At 49.2% G+C, this 20,763-nt stretch overlaps 1 protein-coding gene across 10 annotated transcripts in view; it reads left to right on the top strand.

The window, feature by feature from the left end:
* ARSG (arylsulfatase G) overlaps positions 1-20,763 on the top strand; it is a 108,208-nt gene that overhangs the window by 49,794 nt on the left and 37,651 nt on the right. For 7 of the 10 annotated variants that reach the window (XM_032457000.1, XM_032457002.1, XM_032456997.1 and 4 more), the window contains exons 3-6: positions 13,073-13,260; positions 16,554-16,601; positions 17,640-17,751; positions 20,519-20,656. In XM_032457000.1, the coding sequence (XP_032312891.1) occupies positions 13,073-13,260; positions 16,554-16,601; positions 17,640-17,751; positions 20,519-20,656 (486 nt within the window). Of the gene's footprint in view, positions 1-595; positions 756-1,670; positions 1,769-12,415; positions 12,649-13,072; positions 13,261-15,968; positions 16,141-16,553; positions 16,602-17,639; positions 17,752-20,518; positions 20,657-20,763 lie in introns of those variants that run through there. The other 3 variants (XM_032457004.1, XM_032457003.1, XM_032457007.1) reach the window with 3 other exon arrangements.

Here is a 20,763-nt window from a genome sequence, read left to right as displayed (position 1 = left end):
GAGGCTCATCCAAGATCAGGATGCCAGCTTGGTCAAGGTCTGCTGAGGGTCTTCTTTCTGGCTGGCAGCATTCTGTCCTCACTTGACAGAGGGAAAGCTCTGGTCTCTTCCTCTTCTTATAAGGACACTGATCCCATCAATGGAGGCTCCACCCTCATGACCTCATCCAAACCTAATTACCTGCCAAAGGCCCATCCCCCTCCACATACCATCACACTGGGGGTAAGGGCTTGAACATAATGTATTTTTTCGAGGAAGCAACGTTTAGTCCAGAGGACCAGGCAAGAAGAAATGGTGGTCAGCAGACTTTGAGCATCCCAGACCCACTGGCAAAGCTCAGTCCACAGTGAACAAAAGTCCCCTGAGCTGAGCACACAGGAGGACGTTTTCTGTGACCCATTTTAACTCCCTTTGTATTCATTAACTCCACACTCACGATGACAGACTTTGAATTCTGATTTCCCGTGTCGTTCGTGCGCAGGAAGAGAACACACTGACCTTGCTGAACTCTGGTTCCTCTGCCTCTTCTCGGAAGTCAGTTGGGAAGTGGCATTCCGGTGTCTCTCACGGGCTCACATGGTCTGTGTGGATGTGAGTCAGGCTGTCAGGGTTGGCACCTCCAAGAGTGAGTCTCAGGACTGTTGCAGCCCAAGACCAGTGACTTAAAGTTAAGGTACCTCCTTCTGTGGACTAGCCTACCACCAGCCAGATTTCTCTCAAATGGAAGGGGATGTGGAAGGAACATGGAATTTGGGGTGAGCAGGCCTGGGGCTCTGTCATTTCCTACATGTAGGGACCCACCGTCTTCGATACCGAACAGTGATTAGACAGAGGAAGACGTGTCTGTGCTCAAACCCGCTGCACCGTCTTGGGAAAGCTATGCACACTCTCTGCTTTACCTTCCTGATCTGTAAAATGGGGTCCTGATGGTTTGAAATAGCACATGTCCTACGATTAGGGTGGTAGCCTTGTGATAAATGGTGGCTATTTTTAGTATCATAAGACAAACCTAAATCAAGTTAATGCCTGTTTATACTTGAGGGCTCAGCTTACATGGAACTCTTTTAAGAAGTGCTTGCCTCTCCCCCGCTGGAACTACCCACCTCCCCCACTGAACTACGTGCGCCGTGAGGGCAGGGACTGACCTCGTTCTGGTACTTGTTATGTTCCAGGCCCCTATCCGGTTTCCCTCGCAGAGTGGTAGCCAGGACTCTGGTTGTAAACAACAGAAATCCAATTCAAGCAGCCTAAGCACCAAAGGGGCACAGCCTTGGCTCATGGACTAAACTCTGGGGAGACTCAGTCTTTTTGTCTGGGCTTTGGAGCCAGTTGGCCCTTCTCTCAGGCTCCTGCTTATGATGGGCGGTGAGGCCCTGGCCCTTCTGGGATGACATCCTTTTAGCTTGAGATGCAAGGGAGAAGAAAGAAAGAACCTCTCTTCCTGGTTCAGAAAATTCCAGGTGTGGACTCTGAACAGTCCTGCTTGGATCGTGGGTCGTGGGCCTGACCATTGAGGCTGGGGGGCTGGTCTCTGCTTAGCCCACGCTAGAGTCCTGGGCCCATGTTGGGGCAGGTGGGCGTGGGGCAGGGAACGGGCTTTGGCAGCCCCACGGTAAACCCCTTTCGTTAAGTACTCAGAATACTGTCGGGTGAATGTCTGCCTTCTGCAGGAATGTTTCAATGTGCTCCAGAACTCACAGTCGAGACCCAGCCTTCTGGGGAATGAATGAGGAAACACTTCGTGACAATGGAAGGCTTTGAACGTGAGGTAGGAATCTGGGAGGGCCAGCGGAGGGTAGAGCATTCTGGCTGAGCTACGGCCGAGTCAAGGTGTTGGGTTGGTGAGTTGCACATGGGCTGGGAGGGAGGGAGGGGTGCGAGATGTTTCAGGAACAAGAGTCCCGTTGGGCTGAACTTTGGGGATTTGTAGGGTGTTGCGTTAATTTCCTGGAGCTGCCGCAACCAAGCACCACCCACCGAGCAGCTTAAAACAACAGAAAAGTAGTCTCTCACAGTTCTGGAGGCTTAGAAGTTTAAAATTAAGGTGCTGGCAGAGCGACACTCCCTCTGAAGCTCCTTCTTGCTTCCTCCTGCTTCTGGTAGCCCCGGGCATCCCTTCGCTTGTGGCAGTCCAACTGCAATCCTTGCCTCCTCTGGCACTCGGCCATCTTCTCTCTGTGTGTCTCTGTGTCTTTACGTGGAGTTCTCCTCTCTGTGTCTCTCTCATCTCATCAGGACACCAGTTCTCTTGAGTTAAGGGCTCAGGCTACTTCAGGATGACCTCATCTTAACTAATTACATCTGCTATGATCCTGTTTCTAAATAAGGTCACCTTTGGAGGTATGGGGGTTAGGGGACACAGTTCAACCCATAGCAGGCAGCGGGGGCTCAGAGGCTGAAGAGGTAGGTCTTGCTGGTGCTTGGTGGGACGTGGTGGCCGAGCAGAGGGAGTCACTGACGACCTGGGATCGGGGAGTGGCTGGCATGACCCGTCAGTGTGCCTGGCATCTTGGAAGGTCATGGAAGCGATTAAGGTGGGGGAAGTGGCCATGTTGATCCTGGGGGGTGTCGTTTGGAATGGGAGGAGCTGAAGGAGGCAAGGGGTGGCAGAGAGACTCGAAGGTGATGGTTGACGGCGAGGAGGGTGGACACCGGCCCTCGGAGAGTGGATGCACGTTGGGGCCGAGGTGACCTGCGATGGACTTGCAGCAGTGAATCGCATGCCTGGGTAGTCCCAGCGGGAGCCAGGTGCCATCCACCCCTAGGATTCCATCATGCCTTGCACGCTGCTTCCCTGTCCCACCTGGAATGTTCTTTTTCCCCCCATTTAGCTAGTGATGATAGCAAACCCATGGACTACCGTGAATTTGGGGGGAAAAGTCTCCAAACCTGGAGCTCTGCTAAGTGCTTTCTGTACGTCATGCCATTGAATCTCCCAAATAACCGGGTGAGGTAGGCACAGTTATGCCTATTTTGCAGATGAAGATACTGAGGCTTGAAGTAAGTCACCTGTCTTGTCTCACACTGGAGCTAGCTGGGGCCGGATTTGAACCTACGTTTGCCCACACTTTTCTCATTCCTCTGCCTCCACCTCCCATAGCACGTTGTTTCTCTAATCAGGCTCAACTTCTTTTGTATTATTATCCACATGTGTCTTGACCCTTCCACTAAAGATTAAGCTTCCTGATGGAAAAGGGCTGTGGTTCCCTCCCTGTGGCTCCTCAGTGGTGGTTGGTTGAACTAAGCCAGCAGCTCATAAGTGGAAGCTTTGAGGGGTGGGGTGATGTGCTTGTGTGTCTGTTGGGAGGCAGAAAGATGGGTTAGGGGAGGAATGTTCAGTGGGGGAGCATCTCAAAGTCTGCATACCCTGCTACTGGCGGGATGATGCCTTGGTGTCCGCAGAGAACGCACTGGAGCAAGCCAGTGTCCCCCCTAGACAGGAAGAACTATCTCCCCAGTGGAGCACAAGACTCCAGCTGCCAAAGGCAGAGAAGGACCCTTCCTGAGATCTGGAACCAGCCCCCAGGGGCGGCGGTGGGAGCGGGCAGACACGCCCATGGAAGTCCATTCCACCTAGGGGAGCCGGGCCTCAGGCAAGGAGACAAATCAACCAACAAGGTGAGGTCAGAGTTGATAAGGGCTAAAGACAAAATAGAACAGTGATGCACTGGAGGGTGGTCAGGTCAGGAGAGGCCTCCCTGGGGAGGGCAAATGAGAGGCAAGACCCTGATGACAGGGGGGACCAGTCATGTGGAGACCAGAACAGAGCGTTCCAGATGGACAGGGCATAAACAGGGCCTGAGGCAGGAACAAACTTGAGGTGTTCTAGGCAGAGCCACTCTGGTTGGCGTGGCTGATGGAAGAGAGAGCTGGGCGGGTGGGGTGGGGTGGGGAAGATGTCAGATGGAGTCCAGATCACCAGGCATGTTGAGTTCCCACCTTTTCTGTCTGGTGTCTCACACGGAAACGAATGACATTTGCATCCATTTCCAAGAGTCTCCACTGAGGCTACTGGCAGTTGGAAAGTGGCCAGCATTGGCCTCGAACCAGGATGCCTGGCGCCTCGCCTGAAAGGCTGTCTCCATATTATGGGATTGTTTTGCCTGGAATTGTGCAGGGCGCAGGTAGGGTTGCTGTAATACTGCCCTGGACCCTCCAGTTGCCCAGAGGCTGGCTGCTCCTGGGGCTGAGAGGAACTGGATCTGAGAAAACCCATGAGCTATTTGGCCCTCTCTGTTCAGCTCCTGGGCGGGAGAGCTCTGGTGGAGGGCCAGTAGACCACAGCAATGACTTTGGGTTTACTCAGATTGCAGTGAGAACTCATTCCTGGGTTTCCAGCCAGGAATAACGTTAGCTGATAAAGGATGTTTAAGATTACTTTGACTACCCCTTGGAAAGGGGGAAGAGGAGGAACTGGGAGCAGGAATTGTAAACGGGAAGCCGGCTGCCGCCTACAGCCGGGCAGGTTGTGCACGCTTCGACTCCGGACCCAGGTGTGGCTGGCGGTTTAAAGCTTTGCTGTCGCCGTCTTGAAATGCTTGGTAATTTGTGAACAAGGGCCCGACGTTTTCATTTCGCACTGGGCCCTGCAAATTGTGTGCCCCTGTGGTGGTGGATAAAGAGATGACACCAACCAGCTTGGGCCAGCCCACGCAGAAATGCATGTTCAAACCAGAATGAGTCCAGGGGCAGTAGATGCCTGTGACTTCAGGTACGTAACGTGCTCGAAGTGCCTGGATTACAGGAGCGCTTGACGAGCATTAGCTGTGAGAGTGAGAATGGTGATCTAACAGCTGGTAATAGGACGGTAATCTAATAATGACTAATAATAGTCCTAGTAATCATTATAGAGAACATTTAGGTGTGACCTGGGAGGATCCTTGTGCTTTAATCTCTGGAGGAAGAGAACGGAAGAGACTGGGGAGAGAGGAACGTTTTCTTGGGACAAAAGTGTGAGCACCAAAGCGGAACTCGGTTTGGGATTCTGAGGGTAGCAGTTGCCCGTTACCTATGACATCGAGGGCCCTGGATTTTTCCCTAGGAGTTTGACACCCTCCTTGAGGCCCCTGGGACGTGTGGCAGGTGGGGATGCTTTGAGAGACGCCTGTGGCTGGGGAATTACCCCCAGGTGCCCAGCGATGAGGGAAGGAAGGCTGCACGTGCTTCTCGCAGCCCCATGGGACTGAGGGTCAGGGAGGAAGTGTTGGCAGGAGTGAGAACTGAGCTGGGAGGCTGGGAGCTCCCTGAGGCTGGAGGGAGACCTCGCCCAGCACGTGTGAACCCAGCACTTATCTTCCCTGCCCTCATTCTGTCAGACGGAGGCACCGCACAGTCCACTGCCAAAAGCGTGGCTTCAGGGCCAGGCTGAGTGCTTCCAGGCAGGCGTGGCTGGGACCTCACAGTGTCATGTCGCTGCTCCCTGTTTCTGTCCCTTCTTTGCCATTTGTCGCCTTGAAAGATGGTCTTCGGGAATACACTCATCTTCTGGGACTGAGGCCCAGATCTCTTTAGCCAGACTTGCTACATTGTACAGAAGCAAAGAGGATGGTGGTGGCCTCACCCACTCCACACACGGTGGGTGGTACCCGCTTGAGGACTTCATGGGGACGCAAGTGTTGTCTAGTGAGAGACAGATGTTGCTCTGGTTGTGTAATTGCTGAGTAACAAACTATCCTCAGAGTTAGAAGCTCAAAACAACAACCACGTTCTTACATCTCATGATCTTGTAGGTCAGGGATTCGGGCATCTCTTAGTTGGACAATTGTTTTCCGCACTGTGTTGACTAAGGCCGCTCTGGTGAAATTCAGCAAGCAGGTGGCTGGGCTGGGAGGTCCGAGATGGCCTCACTCACACAGGTGATGTTTAGAGGCCAGTGGCCTCTGCTGGGTCTCTGTCGAGAGCATCTACAGACGGCCTCTCCAGCAGGGCAGCCTTGGGGTAGCCCTGCTTCTCAGATGGTGGCTCAAGCCTCATATTTCAAGGGCAGGGGAGGTGGAAGCTGCCAGTCTCATAAGGCCTGAGCCCAGAAGCTGGTGGAATGTCACTTCCACATTATTCTAGTGGCCAAAGCCATCACAGCACCAAGGGGAGGGGACTCAGACCCCACGACTCAATGGGAGGCCTGTCAAAGAATTTTTGGCCATCTATAAGACGTCCTAAACATGAAAACAAAAGAACGATCCTTCAGTGTTGTAAAGGAGATGCCAAAGTGTGTATAAAATACGTAAAGAGGGGGGGCCCTGACTCTGTGTGGGCAGTGGTGGGGAGGGGAGAGTCTGGGAAGAGGACACAGTGGGGGTGACATTTGTGCCTTGAGCTAGGTTTTGAAGACAACTGGGACTTGTTAGTCAAGATAAGGAGGGAGAGTAGGAGGGAGGCCTTCCCAGTGTTGGGAAGGGCATGAGCAAAGGCCCGGAGGCCCGGGAGTAACATGGTGTGTCGGGAGTATGGGGGGTGGCAGGGCGGGGCGGCCCATGAGCCTGGAGAAGTGGGTGGAGAGAGAGAGCATGTTCTTCAGTAGGAGGTCGATGCGATCGGACGTGCCCTGTAGAAAGACGTTTGCGTTGGCATGGAGAATGCGGGTGGGGGGGTGGCAGGAAGACCAACCTCTTATACTGATTTTGACTCTCACTCCCAGGGCCTCCGTTGAGGCAGTGACCACGGGTGGCAGAGAGGAGGCTCAGATCTGGGAGCTGTGTGTGTGTGTCCCACGTCAGTCATTGGATGATTAAGCTTCAGAGCCTCTTCTGGTGCCCAGACCAGCTCTCTTTTCTCACGTCTCTCACCCTGGGCCTGGGGGACTGGGCCCTTTCTGCTTTAAAACCTCACTCTGTCTCTTGGGGCTCTCGTTTCCCCGAGACTGGCTGTGGAGTAGGTAAGCCTTCCGACCCCTTCCCTTTGACTTTCCAGACAAGCTCCAGTGGAGGCAGCGTGGTTTGATGGTGCACATGTGGGATTTGGAATTGGACACGCCCAAGTTCAAAGGCATTGCCCTTGGCTATCTGGCCATATGGTGCAAAGGTCAGGAGTTCCTTACCCTGCCTCTGCCTGGGTTTCCTCATATGTCATTGACATCTGCACCCTGGGGCCACCGTGAGGATTAAACAAGTCAGCACATGTAACGAGCCGGGTCTATAGTTAGTGCTCAATTAGTTGTAAAATGGAAATGACCTCCTTGGACGTTTGTTCCAAAACTAAACTGTAAGGTCACTGAGGACAAGGACTGCTTCTTGGCGTCCTTAGCATCTGTCACAGCTCTGCCCCCGTGGCTGCTCTGTCAGCCCTTTTGGAATAAATGAATGAAGGGATGATTCACCCTCTCAGTTATAAATGAGTAATGTCTCATCTGAAGACCTCCAGACCTGACCTCCAGCTTCCTGGGCCTCGGTTCCTTCCTGAGACGTTCTCTTTGAGCATATGCCTCTCAGTCTGTAAGATTTTGTTTATTTGTTTGTTTGTTTTTAATTGAGATGAGATTCACATGACCTAAACTGAATCATTTTAAAGTGAGCAATTCAGTGACATTTAGCACATTCAAAATGTTGTACACCACCACCTCCATCTAGTCTCAGAACATTTTCATCACCCCAAAAGGAAACCCTAAAAGGAATTTAAAAGCAATTCCTTTCTGTTTTCCCCCCCTTTCCAGCCCCCTGGCAACCACCAATTTATTTTCTGTCTCTGTGGATTTTACCCATTCTGGATATTTCATATAAATAGAATCATACACTATGTGACCTTTTGTGTCTGGCTTCTTTCACTTACAGAACGTTTTCACAGTTCATCTGTGTTGTGAAGTGTCAGTGCTCCATTCTTTTTCATGGGTGAATAATACTCCATTCTGTGGCAGTACCACATTTTGTGTATCCATTCACACAAACGGACATTTGTGCTTTTTTGCCACCTTTCGATTACTGTGAACAGTGTTGCTGTTTTTCATGCATGTATAAGAATTTTTGTACCTGATTTCAGTTCTTTTGGATAATTCCACTCCCAGGAATGGAATTGCTGGCTCAGATCATAATCAGTTGGTAAGATTTTAAAAGTTTTGCCTTATGATCTCTAGGCTTGTGTAATAGTTAAAAAGAAGAGAGGAAAAAGGCTCGAGAAAAGAAAGGAACCCACTGTGTTGCTTTGCAGACCACACTGCTCTCGAGAGCCATCACCTCTGTAAACGCCAGGGCCATGATGACAGGCAAGGTCTGCTGGGGGCTGCTCCGTGGGGCATCTCTGAGGGGTATGAAAGCATTAATGACTCATAGGACCTTCTGTGGTTTCCAGGAGGTTCTGGTGGCCAGAGAGAGGCTGCGTGACATGTGTGTGGGCTGGAGTCCCTTGTAAACATTACTTTTCAACCCCCATTCTGTGCTGGGCTTTTGCCAGAGTTGCTTGGATGGAGAAGCAGGGGTGTGAGTGCATTTCCCCCATTTTCCTGTGCCAGGCTGGCCTCTCTGAGGGCACAGATCACAAGGAGATGTCCCCGAACTGGTCTTAGCCCTTGAGCAAGCACTGCCCTGGCCAAGATGCCTGGGGAGGTGGCTGGGCCCAGTTCAGAGCTGTGGTCCGTAGACTCTGGGAGCCGCCTGTGCCCAGATCTGGGGTCACGGCTGAGACCTGAGGCTGTAGCAGCTGGTGACCCAGCCTGAGACGTGGTGGTGGCAGGCTCCATGGTGGGTGGGAAGGAGCGCTGAAACTCGCACTGCCCTCCATGACCTTCTTCCCTGGCTTTTCCCCGTGGTGCCCTGATGTCCCATCTCTTCATGACACTTCACATCATGACACTTGTGCTTGCAACTTCCATGTTAGCATGTTATTTTAAAAACCGTTAAAAAGGCGCTGCTTTTGGTGAATGTGCTCAGGGAAACTACTGTCCCCAACCCTGCCTGCTTCGTCACATTCCCAGTAACTGTTATTTGGGTGTTTGATTACATTTTCAAATGAAGTGGCTGGGGAGGAAAGACGTCTCCCCTCCCCTCCCCTCCCCTTTCCTCTATTTATAGAGCCCTGTTTTAGGAGCTGGACAGAAGCGGTGAGCATTACAAGCAAAGCCCTGTTCTCATGGAGTTTGCATTCTAGTGCAGGGATGAATGAACACAAAGTATGAACACAAAACAGACAAGGTAATTCTCATCTGGGACCAGTGCCATCGGGAGCTTGGTGAGAGGAAAGAGGAGGCTTCTTTTCGGGAGAACTGAGGGACCAGGAGAACCCATGGGAAGAGCTGGGAGAGCACCCTGAACAGTGCCCTGTGGACAGAGGACAGGTTGAGAAGGAGCTGGCCTGTCTGCTGAACTGAAGTAAGACTGAGCCTGTGGCCAGAGGGAGGGAGGGAGGGAGGGAGGGAGAGACCCAGAAGGCAGGCCAGGGGGAGCAGCATCGTAGAGTGCCCGGGGAATCATGCAGGGTGTTAAGCAGTGCTTAGAGGAGCACTTTGGCCCCTACCCAGCTGCTGTGGGAGGATGGGCTGCAGTGGGGAGGAGAGGCAGGGAGACCCACTTCGTCCCCAGCTGACCCCATGGCTGTCAGTCTGTCCTGCACCCTCCCAGACCTTGGCTTTCCCTCCGCCCAGAGTGGCGGCCGAGCTCACCCACTGGGCTCCCAGGCAGCCCGGACAAGATGTGGGCTTGAGACCCTCGCTCTACGTGAGCGCCTCCCTTCCACCCTCCAGCGAGGTCCTGGCCACCCACCCATCACCGCCCTGCTTGTTCTAGACTCCAGACCGTCATCCCAGTCAACTTCGCTAATATTAAAAATCTCAAATATAAAGGAAAAGGGAGAGAATAGTCAAATAAATGCTGGAATGCTCAACCATTAATATTTTTCCATTTTTTCTTATGTTTGCTCTATGATTTTTTTTCTGAATCACTTGGTACAGACATCGTGACCTTTCATTAAATACTGCAGCATGCATCTCTTAAGAGTAAAAAACATTTTAATGTAATAAAATACATTCTTAATGTAATAAACACATATTCTTGTTTTAAAATTGAAGTATAATTGATTTACAACATTATGTTAATTTCTGGTGTACAGCAAAGTGATTCAGATATATATATATTCTTTTTCATATTCTTTTCCATTATGGTTTATTACAGGCTGTTGAATATAGTTCCTTGTCCTAACAGTAGGACCTTGTTGTTTATCTATTTTATATATAGTAGTTTGTATCTGCTAATCCCAAACTCCTGATTTATTCCTCTCTATCCCCTTTCTTCTTTTGTAATCCCTTTTACAAACCCCTTTTCTATGTCTGTGAGTCTGTTTCTACTTTGTAAATAAGTTCATTTGTGTCATATTTTAGATGCTACACATAAGTGATATCATAAGTATTTCTGACTTACTTCAATTAGCATGATAATCTCTAGGTCCATCCATGTTGCTGAAATGGCATTATTTCATTCTTTTTTATGGTTGATTAATATTCCGTTGTGTGTGTGTGTGTGTGTGTATGTATGTGTATACCACATCTTCTTTATCCAGTCATCTGTCAATGGACGTTTAGGTTCTTTCCATGTCTTGGCTATTGTAAGTAGTGCCACTGTGAACATTGAGGTGCATATATCTTTTTGGATTAGAGTTTCCTCTGGATATATGCCCAGGAGTGGGATTGCTGGATCATACGTTAAGTCTACTTTTAGTTTTTTAGGAGACCTCCACACTGTTCTCCATAGTGGCTTCACCAAATTACATTCCCACCAAGAATGTAGGAAGGTTCCATTTTCTCTACACCCTCTCCAGCATTTGTTATTTGTCGACTTTTTAATGATGGCCATTCTGATCGGTGTGAGATGGTCCCTCATTGTAGTCTTGATTTGCATTTCTCTAATAATTAACGAGGTTGAACATCTTTTCAAGTGCCTGCTAGCCATCTGTATGTCTTCTTTGGAGAAACATCTATTTAGGTCTTTTGCCCATTTTTTGATTGGGTTGCTTGGTTTTTTCTTTTTTTTTTTTGTTATTGAGTTGAATGAGCTGTTTGCATATTTTGGAAATTAAGCCCTTGTTGGTCAATCAATAAACATATTTTTGATGTAATAAAAATGTGATACAAAACGGAATGTTATTCAACTATTAAAAAAGGGAAATTTTGCCATTTTCGACAACATGCATGGAACTTGAGGGCATTATGCTAAGTGAAATAGGTCAGATAGAGAAAGACAAACACTGTATGATCTCACATATATGTGGAATCTGAAAAAAACCAAAGTCACAGAAACAGAACAGATTGGTCGTTGTCAGAGGTGGGGGTGGGGGATGCAGCAAAATGGTGAAGGTGGTGAAAACTTCTAATTATAAGATAAAACTTCATGGGGTGTAATGGACAGCATGGTGACTATAGTTAAATACTATATTGTATATTTGAAAGTTGCTAGGAGAGTAGATCTTAAGTTCTCATCACAAGAAAAATTTTGTTAACTATGTGAGGTGATGGATGTTAACTAAACTTACCATGGTGTTTATATTTCATAATATATACTTATATCAAATCATTGTTGTATGCCTGAAACTAATCGGTTATTTGTCAATTGTATCTCAGTACAACTGGAGAGGAAGAATACATTCTTCCCCATGGCCACGTTGAAAAAAATGAACTGTGATTCCCAGATGTCACTGTATATCCAGCTTATATTAAATTTCTTGAATTAGCCCTCGAAGGCGTCATCAGCTTGTTTGAACTGGGATCCAGTCAAGGGTCATGAATGCACTGACTCTATCTCTTTATTCTTCTCTGCTGTGGAATATCCCCCCTCCATCCCATCTTTCCCTCGGATATTGACTTTTTGAAGAGATCAGACCGGTTGTCTTATAGAACGTCCAGAGACTGGTTTGCAGAATTATTTTCTTGTGGTATTCTTTATTTTGCTCTGCTCTTAGTTATTTTTCCTATAATGTGGAAATTAGATCCAGAGGTCTGATTTGATTCAGGTTAGACGTTCTGGGCAGGAATCCTTGCTGTTAGGAACTTCAGCAGCTGCTCATCAGGAGACACTTGGGGCAGTAATAACTGCCCCATTATTAGTGACATTAAATTTAACCTCATTCCTTGAGGGTAGGCAAATGGAGAAACCCCTCTGTTTCTCCAGAGTGTCTAAAAAAGGGCTGGGCTTATGGTAGTGAGTGATAGTCAATTCTTGTTGCCGGCGAAATTTACTTTCTTTATAAAGTCCCTGTGAACGATGAATTCGGGAACCTGGAACCACTGCTTCCAGGGGAAATGCAGGGTTAGGTTCCTGGGGGCCCCTGGACACAACATTTTCGTTGACTGATCAGTACAGAACCTTGTTTTATGTGTGTTTCTGTATAAAGATGTCTTATTTAATGTATGTTTTTGATCCGTTGCCATTGAACTCATGGCCAGCAGCACTATAACTATTCCTGAACGAAGCTCATCCAACACCTGTGTTTTCTCCACGAGGCACATCCCAACTTCGTGAGCCCAGGAACGCTAGCCGACCCTTTGGCACTGCGCTCAGGGGCTGTTGGAAACAGTGAAATCATCAACAGAAAGAACAAAAGTGCAAAATCCATGGCACTAAATGGACTGTGAAAGGGAGGATACTTGCGTGCAGCGTGAGAGTCCAAACAAGAAGGTCGCCTGATTCAACCTCAGCTGGGAATGTTCCCAGCGGGCGGCTCGAATTTTCACAGGTCTGCGTACGTCTGTGAATGACCACTTAAGAGCCATGAGTACTGATTTTGGGGTTACAAATACATTTAGGGAGTAGAGGATTTCAAAGTATGGAATCTACAAAGAAAGAGGATTGATGAAGGCTCTCTCTTGCCTTTTGAGACAGCCTGCACTCTGTCTGTGGAGTGTGTATCTCTCTAAATAAACTTGCTTTCACTTAAAAAAAATCGATTAAATAGATTGGATTAAATCAATTTGAATTAGCTGTGTGACCTTGGATTAGTCGCTTTACCTCTCTGGGCTTCGCTTTCTTTAGCTGTCCCACAACTGGGTGAGCTTTGAGCTTTTTCCCAGCACTGGAATCCTAGGAACTGAGCGGGAATTGAATTTTCTCCTGGCTTGTTTTTCTGTGGATGGATCCCGATCACTTTCCTTTCCGTGCAGGTTTGTGGATTTCCACGCAGCCGCCTCCACCTGCTCGCCCTCCCGGGCTTCACTGCTCACCGGCCGGCTCGGCCTTCGCAATGGAGTCACTCACAACTTTGCAGTCACCTCTGTGGGGGGCCTCCCGCTCAACGAGACCACCTTGGCCGAGGTGCTGCAGCAAGCTGGCTATGTCACCGGGATGATTGGTAACACTGAGCCCCACTGCCGGGACCCCCATCTGCCCTTGCACTTACTGTGGTGGCTGCTTTGTGTTTGCAGAACCCCAAACATTGCCACCTCTTCTGCTCAAGTCTGCTTTTGTTTGCTTATTTCTTACTGTGTGAGTTAGGAATTCTTTCAGCTGTAAGTAACTGAAAAGCCCTAACTGTGGACTCACCATACATAGAACTAGTTTCCTCCCATTACGACAAACTCAGAGGTTAGTGATTGAGTTCATTGGCTAACCCGCTCAAAGATATCATTTCTATCTTTCTGTTCTGCCGTCCTTAGTATGTTGGCTTTTGTCCTCATGCTTGTGGCCTCATGGTTGCAAAATGGTGGCTTTGGTACCATTCATTGTGGTTTAAAGAAGGAAAACGGGGAGGTGGTGCCAGACTCACTTGTTCACTTTTATCAGGAAAGCAAATCTTCTCTCGGACACTCCCCCTGCCTCCAGCAGAAATGCACTCAAATCTTAGTGGTGGATCTGGGTCGGGTGGCCACCCCTCGCTGCAAAGAAAGCTGGGAAGCTGGCCTTGGGATTATAATGATTGACTTGGACTTGGGCACAGGTCTGCCCACTCCCTGAACAAAACCAAAGTTCTATTAGCAGAGTAAGTGGGGACATGGGTGTAGGGCAGGCAACCAGCAGCCTCTGCCACATTGTCCAACAGCATCCTTTCCTTTAGTTATTCATTTATTTGGGGGGGGTAATTAGGTTTTACTTATTTATTTTTATAAGAGGTGCTGGGGATTGAACCTAGGAGCATGTGTATACTAAGCATGTGCTCTACTGATGAGCTATTCCCCTCCCTCCCTTCTTTCCTTTAAAATGCTTGTAGGCATTTATAATGTATCTGGCACTGGGCTGTGTTTGTTTGCACCAGAGTAAGGCAATGCCTTCTGAAATGCTTATTTCCCCCATTGTCCGGGTGAGAAAACTGAGTTTCAGGCAGGTGCATAGATTTGTTCCAAGTTGCCAATCCTGGAGTGGGTGGGGGCTGGATCTAGACAGGTGTGTCAGGCCTGGCTGTGCTCTTATGCTTGGCTGGACCGCCGGTCCCTCCTACAGAACCCAGCATCCCAACAGCATCCTCGAGCTGCCTGTGCTTGTTATTGTAAGTCTCCAGGAGCTGGGTCCAGTGGGATTCCTGCCTCCCTCCGCCGCACGTGAAACGGCAAGGGACAGTGTGCTGACAAACAGGACACAGTGAGGGTCCCTGGGGGGATGTTATTGGTGCCTGGAGCTCTGGTGTAAACCAGGGTGAAACTGGCGTTTCTGGTGTGTTGGCCCGACTTCTCCTCTGAGTCAAGGAGCCCGACATACTTCTCAGAAGATCAAACAGGAGGGCGGTATTCATTGTCCCAGGAGGACAAGCCACACTGGTAGGAGGGACCAACTAAGGTCCCAACCTTCTCTCCCTTTCAGTCCCTTTCTATCCATACCCCGAGCCATTAATTACTGTGAAGCTCTCACTACAGGCTGAGCATCCTTACCGGCTCCGTTCATGCATCCCTGTAAGACGCACAACTGGGAAGAGTTTGGTTCCAGAGCTCAGCATCAGGGAGCTGAGTTCTTCTTGAGCTGGACCGGATCTCCCTTGCCACTCCCTCTTCATGCCTTTCAACCCCAGGGAAGAAACTGATGACAGATGCACTGTTCAGCTGCTACCCTCTCCGCTCACTACTCATTACACCTTTTTCTTATCTGGGAGAGGATGTGTAAGCACATCAGCTTGTTGAGATTATGAATTTCCCATCAGCACACTTTTAGGGGAAATTAAAAACCTGCTGAAGGAATATCAAGTCCGTGTTCACCACTCGCTCTTTGCTTCCAACCTTGGTCCGTGTTAATGTGTGTTTACCTCGTTGTATCCTTTCCCCCTTCCTGCTATTTTGTATGTCCATGTGATAATAATTTTACATATTATAATTTTTATAATTTTAGAGATAATTTAAAATTTTTTATTTTTGGTGGGGGTAATTAGGTTTACTTACTTATTTTTAGAGGAGGTACGGGGGATTGAACCCAGGACTTTGTGCATGCTAAGCATGTGCTCTGCCACTTGAGCTATACCTTCCCCCTGAGATAATTTTAAAATTGTGATATAATTTTATATTTCCATGTCATGCTTCAAGTGTTCCACAGAATGTTTAATCCACTTCTCTCCACTTTTTATTACCTTTTTTTCAAAAACCTATGGACACCCATATGCCCATCCTCTAGATTCATCAGTTGTCAATTTTTGCTACATGCTTTTGTCTTAAAGTTGTTTTGTTTTTTTTTTTTTTTTGGAGGGGGGAGTAATTAGGTTTTTATTTATTTATTTTAATGGAAATACTGGGGATTGAACCCAGGACCTCATGCATGCAAAGCACACGCTCTACCGCTGAGCTATATGCATTTGTCTTTTAAGGATGGTTTAGAGGTGTTTTACTGAGGCCACGTGAGATAATTTACCTAGCCATCCTCCTGCGGCTGCCTGTTTATTTCTGTCCTCTGTGTTTCGTGCTGCCACCCTTTAGGTCTTTGTACCTAACTCCCCTCCATCTTTTCTTTGCCTCCTTGCCTTGTGGGGGATTTCCCCGGGATCTTCGCCCAGCGCAGAGTGAGCAGGTCAGAGAGTTCCAGCCTTGTCCGAGCTCCTGCCCCACATTGCCCAGTTAACAACCCCCCCCCCACCTCCCCGACACGAACGCATTTACAGCTCGAGGAGCAGCCGTTCGTCTGAGCTTCCTCATTTGCTGTCCCGTGCTTGGACTGCAGCAGGGAGGCGGTCTCTCGCTCAGCTTCTGCAGACTGCTGATGCCGCCAGAGAGGAAGATGATGAAACGAGGCGGAACCGGCATCTCTGAGACTATCTGGGGCGCGCACCTGCTCCCTGGGTCACCGGGCGCCCTGGCAGGGCCCCCGCGCGGGCGGGTGGAGCGGAGGGTGGCGTGGGCTCTGGGGGGCTACTGTGGGCCCCCGCACCTTCTTTGAGGGGCAGAAGCTCAGCCTGCTGACTTCTCTGGGCTCCCGGTAACGGCTCCCCTTCCTCTCTCCCTGCGTGCTTTCCTGCGCGGCTCTGAGTCATCCTTGCTTACTTTCTGTCTCCCTGGGGACTCCCTCTCGGTCCCAGAGAGCAAAGCCTGGCTTTCACACAGTGCAGATTCTCTTTGCTTGTCCTCAGTAAAGGGTGATGCTGATGAAAAAATTGAGTGTGTGATCAGCTCCCCAGAGGGGCTGGGAGCCCCCACGGGGATTCCTCTAAAAGTCTCTTCTCTTGTTTTCCTACAGGCAAGTGGCATCTTGGGCACCATGGCTCTTATCACCCCAACTTCCGTGGTAAGAATTCTTTGGAGGATTTGTCACCTAGGAAATAGAAAATAAAGATCTCTGTGTAAAAGGACTGCATGAATGTTTAAGCCATCCTGCCTCTGGGGGACATCGCTCCTAAGTTAGGACGTCTTCGTTCACAGGGTCACTGGGGGGATTTGAAGCATCCATGACTGCCTCTAATCTCACATCCCTCTCACCTGGCACCTTTCCTGGCCCCCCTCCTTGGTGCCTGTCCGCCCTCCTGGCTCCCCCATCGGGAGCCCATCCATGTTCCCCTTGAACCAGTTCTTCACGTGTCAGGGAACATCTGGCCCCCATGAGGTCCAGCATGGTAAGAAGTAAAAATCATCTTATGGGTTCACCGAAGCAGGGACTCAGGGAGGAGCAGGGGAACTTCTGTGGGAAACTTCAGATTAAAACTTGGGTTGGAGAGGAGAGGATGAGGGAGGGTCTCAGAAAAAAAAGTGAATAGGAGATTTTTCAGGTCTCAGTTTGACCTCCTCACCACACCACCCCCCACCCCCACCAATCATCCTCCCAAGCCCAACCCCACAGCCTTCTGAGTTTGGCTGAAGTAGCATCTCTGTCAAGGAGCATTTTGAGAATCCCATCCCAACCCCATCCCACCCACAGCACCCAGGGGTGACTTCTGCCTCTGATCTCCCTTGCTGGCTTACTGATAATCTGTCTCTTATAATTAAATCTCTATAGCTTATCTCCCCTTCAGGTGGGAAGTATCTTGAGGGCAGGATTTACTCTTTTATCCCTCAGAGAGTCCTGCGCACTGTGGATGGTAAGGGTTCGATAATCCACCCCCTCCCTCCAGTCTGGGTTAACGCTAATCCCAAGATGTTTTGCAAATCTAGTCTTGCAGCCAGAACCCAGCAACGTGTTTTCTTTGCATACTACAAAGGGATATTAATCAAATCCCCTTTTAATTACGTACTCCATATTCCTGCTGAATTAAATCGTGGAAAATTAAATTTCTGGGTGTAAGAATGCCGACTCATACAGCAGAAGCCTAACTCGTGGCTTCTCTTCCAGGCTTTGATTACTACTTTGGAATCCCGTACAGCCATGATATGGGCTGCACTGACACCCCCGGCTACAACCACCCTCCCTGTCCAGCGTGTCCACGGGGCGACAGGCCATCAAGGTAATCCAATCCAAGGCACTGACTATGGGCTCCAGAGCAAGGAGAGATCTGGAGGGTGTGATCCTTCAGGAGTCAATGAGAGAGGCTGACAAGGGAGAGCAAAGACAGCAGGAAAGGTTGAGTACCTCGAGTGCGAATTTAAACGCATTATGGGCATGGAGTGCAAGAAAACTTCTGGTGAAGATGAAGCAAACAAAATTTTTTATTGGAACTTTCCAGGCTCCTTGGACTGTTTAGCTGAGCCGGGGAGAACCTGAAGGCCTCATGCAGGTGGCCTCCTTCCTCCTCTACCTGCTGGCTTTGCTCCTGGACCACTCACCTGGCCCAGACAGTGGACATAGGGTGGGAGATCTGTACAGAGAGCGAGAAAAGGTACCCAGAGCTCCGTACAAGCATCACCCGCCCCCCACCCGCCCCACTCAAACAAATAAGGCAGCATTCTGACGTTGGAATGTCATGCAGGCACTAAACAGGATGTTTTAAAAACATATTCAGTGAAATGGGAAAATGCTCACAATAGAATAGTAAGTGAAAAAGGCAGGAAGCAAGTCATCGACAGTGTGATCTTAACTACCTCTGTATTTACACCTCCAGGAGCCCTAAAGGAAATAGGCCAGAATGGTAACCATTGTTCACACACTCTGGTTGAGGGATTAAGGAATTTTCTTTTTTTTTTTTTTTCCTTTCTTGTTGTATTTTGCAAACGTTCTGTAATGAGCACGCAATACAGTTATTATCAGAAAAGGTAATAAACCTTATTCGGATAGTAAAGCAACGTAAACCCAGCCCTCTGCTTGTTCAGACCGTACGCTATGGTTATTTTTAAGGTTGCAGCCACCGGGGGGAAATGAGTCTCAGGTGGCTTATTAATAACACAATAGTTAGTATAATAATAACCATTTATTGAGGAATTGTTACGTTCCAAGCACTCTGCATACTTATCTGTGACCCATGTGACCACCAAGCGAGGAGAGTGTTTATCCTGATTGTACAGGGAAGGAAGCTCCCCTGGTTCCACGGGTCACGCTGGGGTAGAGTGGGGGATGAAGATTCTGGTCTGGGTCTCTCTCAGTCCAGAGCCTGTATCCTCTCCATCCTAACGACTCAAGAGTGTGGTCGCAGGACCAGCAGCATGGGTGTCTTCTGGGTGCTTGTTAGCAGTGCAGGTGTTCAGACCCCACCCCGAGTTCTGCCTTTTCACAACGTGCCCAGGTGATGCAGAGCACGCTGCAGTGTGAGAAGCGATGCTACAGGACATCTCACTGCCCTTCTGACCGCCTGTGGCCTGGGGGTCACACCTGGGGCACGACTGGCCATATCATGGTGTGACCTACACCAGCCAGTTCCTTTTCAATCTGTGTTCAGCCAAACAGAAGAAAAGCATTGGCCGAGAGAGGAATAGGGCAAGGGTGTAAAGGATGGTGGAGATGGGGCGAGACCATCAAAAGCTGAAAAATTGGACACAAATGATGAGATTAGCATTGTGATGCCCGAGACAGTGCTCTTTTTTTTTTTTTTCTGTCTTTTAAAAAAAATCGTAGTCTTTGGTTGATTATTTACCATAGTCTGACCTTCCTCTTAAGCTTCTGGAGTGGTGCGTGTGCACATAGATTTGTGGCGAGGAACTTTCATTTCTTCCCAAGCCCTTCCCTGCACCGGGAGGACAGTTCCTCTGCCTGGGCCTCCCGTGGCCCCCCTTTACTCTCCATCATTCTCAGCTTCTCCCCTGGTCCTCTGTGGCCACCAGGATGGAGGGCTTGAGTTTTTATTGTGTTGCTACTCTATTGAGCAGTGTGCAAACACTAACAGTTCCTTACCTCCTTTAGTCCTCCCCAGACCCCCGGAAAGGGGGCACAGGCAACCCCGCACTTTCGCTCAGGACTGTCAAGCTCTGAGGGCTTGAGCTGCCCCAAATCATGGCCAGAGTCATGACCTGGCCTCTTTGCTGGGGCGTGCATGTATCAGATTCCTTCCCATCAGTGAGACCAAAGGCTGGGTTCGGTTTTTTCCAAGAGATAGAATTGGTTTGACCCCCACCACTTTTCCTAATTGCTAAAGTTTCTCCAAATTCTCCAAACGTGGTTTGAAATTCAAAAGTTGTTTCCAGGGGGCAAGGGTCTACAGCTCGGAGGTGGAGTGCGTGCGTAGCATGCCTGAGGTCCTGAGTTCAATCCCCAGTACCTGCATTAAAAAATAAATAAGTAAACCTAATGACCCCCCCCCAAAAAAGATGGAAAACAAATACATAATTAATGAAAAAATGAAAAATTTAAAAATTAAAAAAAAACCGTTGCTAACCATCTGTCATATTGTCAGACGTCGTGACGTGGGAAGTCCTGGCTGTTGACTTGGGAAAATACCAAGCGTTGCCCCCAACAGCCAGAAGCCATGATTTCGGGGGGTCCATAGAAAGAGCCAGGGCTGCTGATTGGCTCTGGGACTCTGCTTGAGTAATTTAGTTTGTTTAGACCTCAGTTTCTCCCCTCAAGAAATGGGAGTCCCCCTGTCCCTAGCTCACGGAAGTCTTGGTGAGTTTTACAGAGAGGCCAGGCTTGTCGAAGGATCAATACATCTACAGAAAGGGAATGCAAGGAGGTCTCATACTGGTTTTACACTGGGAGGAAGCGGCAGGCTGCAAAAACCATCTGGGGCCAGACTATTAAGTGTTTTGTATTCATGTGCATCACTGCATTAAAGCATCTCGCTCGACTCTATGACTACTTAGGTCGTGGGAATGAATACTCTACCATCTGTGGTTTCCACACAGGAACCTTGAGCGGGACTGTTACTCTGACGTGGCCCTTCCTCTGTATGAAAACCTCAACATCGTGGAGCAGCCCGTGAACTTGAGCAGCCTGGCACAGAAGTATGCCGAGAAAGCTACCCAGTTCATCCAGCACGCAAGGTGAGGAGTGCCCTGGCGTCCCCGGTGCTGGTCCCCACTCCCACCCACCATGTCCCCTGGGCCCGCACTGCTCAGAGCCACGACGGAGTTCCATTGCCCCGCAGAGA

Source organism: Camelus ferus, chromosome 16, assembly GCF_009834535.1.
Source record: "Camelus ferus isolate YT-003-E chromosome 16, BCGSAC_Cfer_1.0, whole genome shotgun sequence".
Classification (NCBI taxonomy): domain Eukaryota; kingdom Metazoa; phylum Chordata; class Mammalia; order Artiodactyla; family Camelidae; genus Camelus; species Camelus ferus.
The sequence above is the reverse complement of the archived record's forward strand: the minus strand, read 5'-3'. Positions and strand labels throughout refer to the sequence as shown.